Source organism: Chenopodium quinoa, unplaced genomic scaffold, assembly GCF_001683475.1.
Source record: "Chenopodium quinoa cultivar QQ74 unplaced genomic scaffold, ASM168347v1, whole genome shotgun sequence".
In the NCBI taxonomy this organism is placed as follows: Eukaryota; Viridiplantae; Streptophyta; class Magnoliopsida; order Caryophyllales; family Amaranthaceae; genus Chenopodium; species Chenopodium quinoa.
In genome coordinates, this window is record NW_018742263.1 from 6340804 (window position 1) to 6347273 (window position 6470).

Sequence of the window (6470 nt, forward strand, 5' to 3'; positions counted from 1 at the left end):
AAAAGAGTAGATTTTCTAAAACAGTAAGGAGGTTATTTTAAGAAAAAACAACCGCATCACTTAGACTTTTCACACTTTCACTTCGTTCGATAATCAATGACGTGAAAAGTATTTATTATCATTGGGTTTGGTTTTTTGGGGAGATTTAATCGGGTGTCTACAATAATCAATGTTAGAATACAAGTTTTTAGCTACAGTAAGAGTAGTTAAGGAGGAAGTTTGGATCAAATTGTCCGGTGACTAAAGGACACTTTTTCCTAAACAATGGAGCAAGGGTCACATCACAAACCCAAACAAATAGATTTGAGATATCACCTCATTTAGGATATCAATGACTTGCGGGATGTCATAATGTGCAAAGTTTTATTATAAGTGAGAGAATCGCTTATTTACTTTTTAAACCCCTTCCACATACTACAGTATGAGAGTCATATTAAAGTCTTGGATTGTAGCAAGTTATGTAATTCAAGATGTGTATGTTTTGAGAAATCATATTACATAAGGAATCCATATATTTGCAAAATTATGTTTATAAACAGAAAATTTATTTCTCTAATTTAATTATGGTTTTGGAGATTAAATAAAATGTCCAAAATATTAAGAATTGATGGGCTCATCAGGTTGATGACTGGGTGAATGAAACCCCACAGGTCAACAAAATTCATACATTATTTAAGTTCCTAGTTCAAAATAATTAAAGTGGACATAAATAATTTCAATCAAAAGACTAGCATGTAAGAATGATTGGATAGCGCATTTTCAGGGGCTATAGGGGCATAATGATGCTCGGTCAATCACTTGGATATGCATGCATGATGCATGATATAACTATTGACCTACTTTGAAGTTAAAGTATAGAGCATCCGAATATATTAGTGGATTCCTTTGACATGAGTGGAACATTTATTCTATTGAATGATTAATTTAACTATGGTAAATTCAAACGTCTACCCGTAACTGTAGATTATAATGGATGTTTCCTGGTTACTTCAAAAGTTTAGTGGGAACTTTGTTGCCACAAGATTGGATTAAGTCTACCTATTTAATTAGGGAATGTGTCATGGCAACTTGAAGAAAGAGAATTCAAAAAATGAAAGGAATTGTGTCCTTGTGTATTATTCTAATAGGGGGTTCGGAATTATTAGAAAACTAATATTTAAGTGAGGTCAAGTGATCAGAATGCCTGGGTGGAGGCCGCTTCCGATCAGTAACATTAATGCATAATTAATATTACAGCTTAATCTTGACTGAACCCTTCGGGTCACACCCACGCAACTAACGAGCCAAAGAGACGAATTAATTAGTAATTAATTAATAAGTCGACTGAGTAATTAATATTTAGATGTCAGAAATTCGATCTTGGAGCATCGAAACCGAGTGTTGGAAGTCAAGTCAAAAATAGTAAAAGACGAGACGTGAAAATAATAATAAATTAACAAGACCAAAATACCTCTAGAATCGGAATACCAAATGCTAGAGGCGCGGCAAATGCTAGCAGCCCGCACCAAGTGCGGGGATTGGCTAACATACCACATCTAGTAGCCAGTACTAGTGTGCGTGGTTGTGCTAGCATACAACATTTATCAGCCCGCATATTTGGTGTGTGGCTTTCTAGGCCGAGGCACCAGCAGCCCACACTTTTGGTGCGTGGTGTACTAGGCCGAGGCACACCAACAGCACCGTGGCAGCCCACAAGGGTTCCATGGTGACCAAGTGAGCTGCCATGTGGCACAAATTAATTAGAGGGCTTAGGGGTTGAGGTGGTCGATTATGGGAGTGAGAGTGGGGGGAAAGTTTGGTTATTAATTTTATGAGCTTCCCATTTGTTGATTTATTACTAGTTTGATTATTAATTTTATTTTAGCTTTAAAATAAAATGGGATAATCAAATTCTCCCACATTGATGGGAGAGCTTTTCATACTCTTCCATTTCCCTATAAATACCCAACTTGGGGTATTGGGAAAAGCACTTGAGTAAGAGATGATAAAGGAATCACCATTAAGTAAACCCTTAAACTCATTAATTACTCGGGTTTAGGTTAGGCCTTGCTAACTCAATGGCATTGGACCCTTGTTGGTGTTCGAGTTGTTGGTGGACTTCTGTTGGAGGTTGTCGTACTTTCGAGACTTGCTTTCTAAATAAGAGCCCCTTGAGGTCGGGAGAAGTACGCGTCAAAGTTATAACTACTATCTTAATCATGTCATTAAGTTAATTGTGTTTTATGGTTTAATTTATTGCGAGTGAGGTCTTGTTTTTGGGTTTGTTTCCGCAGTGAGTCAAACTCACCAAACCCCAACAGAAAATACATGGTTGCGTTCAAATTCATTACTCAATAATCATTTGGTTTTTTAATTCAAACTCAGATTATAAGAAACAATTTGTAGATTAATACGATGTCGACATGTAATGTAATCATAATATCAAATCAACACACATTTACTTAAGAAATTTGAATATTGCACACTTGTCTTAGACAAGTGGGAAATTGAAGGATCTATGTTTTCGTCATCTGTAATTACTAGATAGATAAATGGATCAAATTATGGAGATAATTAAGTCCATTCATTTGGGTCGTCGTTATATCATAGCTAGAGCTACGTACTAATGATCTTTGGGCTATTAAAATAGGCCAAAGTCCAGTTGGACGGATTCTATAAGGTCTCACAAAGGGCCTAGATAGAGCACGAAAGGAAGAGGCCCATGATGGGCCTCATCTCTAGCATGGCCGGCCGTATGGAGAAATAAGGAGGTTTTTGGGCTCCGTGAGTTAGTGATGAATCATATTTATATAGGGTTCTTGGGCACGTTTATGTTAGTTTTTATACCTTTTCCTTAGTCTTTTTGGTCGATTTTAGGGTCATATTTGCATAAGTCATCATATATCGCTCTATTACGCTCCGTTTTGTGTATTTCTTAATATTCCAGGTGATTTTGTAGTCATTTGGAGATGATTCGAATGATCTTTGAATGGAAATGGATGGATCAAGTTCATTGACCAAGGAACTTATGCTTGTGGATGTTGTACCTAAGGATTATATGCATGGGAATTGAAAATAGCATCCACGAGGATCGATATGCACTTTAAGGAATTGAATTTGAGTTAGAAACAAAGGAAAACGAAGGCTTGCAAAGTATCAAAAAGGACCTTTGTGCATTGTTTCATCCCTATCTCGAGTTCTAAAGATCGGATTGAGATGATTCAAGTTGGGTTGGAATTTAGACTTGAAAAGCTTTCCAATGATAGATTGAAAGCCTTTATGCAATTCTTAGATTATGAGTTATAGCCTTCCAAAATTAGTCCTACAAATCTGCCAGCAAGCGCCTAGCCATCGGGCGATGGTTTAGCCGCACACACGACCCTTCGGATCTTCCTAGCATGATGGAAATCAATCGGCCGATGATCGTTGTCGCAGCCCTTGATCACTCGACCATCGGCCATCCATCAGGCAATGAGGTCTGCCGTGCGGGAACTTTTGCTTTCCGTGGATTGTAATTCTCTCGACCAATTAAAAGACGACCTTTGTTATTTTTATTTCCTTATTTTTTTTATCTGTTTTATTTTAAATAGGATTAGGCTTTAATATAAATACTTTAGAGGATTTTATTTTCCTCTTTGGATGCTTTATATTTCTAAATTAAGCACTTCTTAGTTTTTTTCTCTCCATTGTTGAACCTTAGCTTTTCATTCTCCATTAATTATGTCATTGAGGTATTTTCATTCAATCTTTCGTTCTTTATTTATTTTATTAATTATGAATTCATGTTTATTTATCACTTTTGTTTTGTTTATTTCAATTATGAGTGAGTAGTCGTTTTCTAGGGTTAAGTGGGGGAAGCCATGTTTATACCATGATTATTTGTGCTTAATTATTTATAAATTTATGAATTAGGGTTTGAATAATTCCAATTAATTTGTGCTTTATTGTTTGATTCATGTAATTGGCCAATATCATGAGTTAATTATTTAGCTAATAAAAATAAGGATTGAAAGATCATATTTTTAGAGGCTTAATTACAATTGGCGAATTTGATTATTTTAGCGACAAAACTACATATGTTAATTCGTAATTGTTAATTCCCGACCGTAGGATTAACAAGTGCTTCAATTATTCGACCTAGTTTGTTTATTAATGGATTGTTTGCATTTCTTGGTTTGGTATAAGCATGGTGGACCGAACGTATGCCCTATACTTTAATTTATCTGTTAACAACCTTATTTTCATTATTGTCATTCTTTAGTTAATTAATCATCAAATCACTCTTCGTTTATTGAAATAGTTTATAATAAATTGGCAAAAACTAATATAATTTGTCTCCCTGTGGGATTTAACCCGTATTTGCTAAGTGTATGCTAACATCAGACACCGTCCACTTACGGTATAACTTTTTATTCATCAATTTTTGGCGTCGTTGCCGGGGAGATGGCTAGATTCTATTTGTTTTAGTTTGATTGTTTGAACTGTTTCCATTGTCCCATTGGAACTTCTAGTTTCAATTGGGACATTCTCATTGCTTTCTTTTCTTTTTATTTATGCCCAGGTCAAAATGAACATGGATTTGATCCCTACGGATCCAAACTTGGACAAGACCCTTAGGAAACTCAAAAAACAAGGGAAAGGGATGCAGAAAAAGACCCACTCACAGAAGAGCTTTACAACACAGTCTAACACACGAAAAAAGATGACTGATAATAAGTCTGTTAATTCTTACGGGGTACCATCCCAAGATGGCATTCCAACGGGTCTTAAAATGACAGCAGTCACTGCAGAGAACTTTGAAATTAAACCTGCATTGCTCAGTATGGTCCAACAAAATCAGTTTAGTGACCATCCTACTGACGAGCCAATTAATCACTTGCAGCGATTTCAACAATTATGCTCCACTGTTCATCACAAAGGAGTCACTCAAGATCAATTCAGAGTGATGTTGTTCAGATTTTCCCTTCGCGATAGAGCTTAAAAATGGTTGAATACCGTCAAGGAGATGGAGTGGAACAAAATTTCTCAAGCATTCCACAAAGTGTATTTCCCTCCTGAAAAAACTGAAAAGATTCGACATCAAATATCAACATTTTCTCAAGAGTCGGGGGAATCTCTTAGGGAAGCATGGGATAGATTCTTAGATCTTCAACGATCATGCCCGCATCACAATTTAGAAAAGTGGAATCTTGTTTGTATTTTCTATAACGGACTAGAACCCGAGACTAAATGTATTATTGATTCTGCCGTAGGTGGTGTTTTCCTTGACAAGACAATAGAGGAAGGGTATGATTTTCTTACAAATCTTGCACCCAATCATTTCTCTTCTCCAAGAACGCGAGTAAAGAAAGGGAAGATGGAAGTTGAAGCCTATTCAATCTTGACTTCTCAGCTGACTCAATTAACTGCAAAGATTGATGCATTACAGGCCACTCAGGACTCCTCTCTTGTATTCGTTTATGTTATGTCTTCTAAACCTCTAAAAACTAATTTTTTTGTTAATTGTGTGGTATACAGGGTCACTTTGGATATCAATGTGCTCAAAATTCTCAAGATACCAATCAGATAGAGCAGGTGAATGCCTTTCAATAAAGGCAACCAAATGACCCATATTTTAACACATTCAATCTAGGTTGGAGGAATCATCCCTACTTATCATATAAAAGAAACAATGTTCAAAACCCTCAACCTCAGCAACAGTTGTCACAGCCTCAGAACCCCCAGCCTCAACAATATGCTGCTAGGCCTCCACTCAATCAACAAGGAGCCTCTCATCATGCTCCTTCAGGGTTTAATACACCACCTCAACAACCTACTCATGGAAATGCTAGAACTCAAGACCCGACTATGTTTGACCTTATAAGAATGATGACATCCATGATGCAAAACACTGAAGATAGCATCAAGGAGTTGAAAAATACGACAAAGAATTTGGAGAACCAAATCGCACAAGTCGTAGGTACCAATATCCAAAGACAACCTGGCCACTTACCAGGATAGCCTGTCCCTAAGGAGACCGCCAATGATATCACTACTCGTAGTGGTGTTAGCTATGAAGGGCCCAAATGCCTATTGATGATGCAAATCTTGAGAAAGAGAAGAGTGAGGTTTGAGAGAAGGCCTTGGATGATGTTCCCACCTCGAAGGATGGGAAGGCTAAAACAAGTGAGATTGAGAAAGAGAAAAAGAAAGGTTTCGAGCCTCCATCCGTTAAGCCAAAGCTATTATTCCCACATCGGATGCAAAAGAACAAGATAGATCGACAATTTGTTAAGTTTTTAACTATGGTCAAGAACCTTGAGGTAACTGTTCCTTTTACTGATTTGGTCTCTCAAGTTCCAATGTATGCAAAGTTTTTAAAGGAAATGATTAATATGAAGAAAGACTTTGGTGGTGTAAAAATAGTCGCTCTAACTGCAGAGTGTAGTGCTATATTGCAAAATAAATCCCCACCTAAGCTTAAGGACCCTGGTAGTTTTTCCATCTTATGT

At 36.8% G+C, this 6470-nt stretch overlaps 1 protein-coding gene across 1 annotated transcript; it reads left to right on the top strand.

Annotated features, from left to right (window-relative positions):
• Positions 1 to 4984: 4984 nt before the first annotated feature.
• On the top strand, positions 4985 to 5979 carry LOC110683063. Its single transcript, XM_021859414.1, has 3 exons — positions 4985 to 5428; positions 5497 to 5553; positions 5674 to 5979. Exons 1-3 carry the CDS (start codon positions 4985 to 4987, stop codon positions 5977 to 5979), a joined length of 807 nt encoding a protein of 268 aa, XP_021715106.1.
• The last annotated feature ends 491 nt before the right edge of the window (positions 5980 to 6470 follow it).

What these genes read in the sequence shown, in the direction of transcription:
- LOC110683063 (XM_021859414.1), top strand. Translation starts at nt 4,985, where the DNA reads ATGGAGTGGAACAAAATTTCTCAAGCATTCCACAAAGTGTATTTCCCT. An exon ending in CCACTCAGGACTCCTCTCTT is followed by an intron (nt 5,429 to 5,496) that starts GTATTCGTTTAT and finishes TGTGGTATACAG; the next exon opens with GGTCACTTTGGATATCAATG. An exon ending in ATACCAATCAGATAGAGCAG is followed by an intron (nt 5,554 to 5,673) that starts GTGAATGCCTTT and finishes CCTCAACCTCAG; the next exon opens with CAACAGTTGTCACAGCCTCA.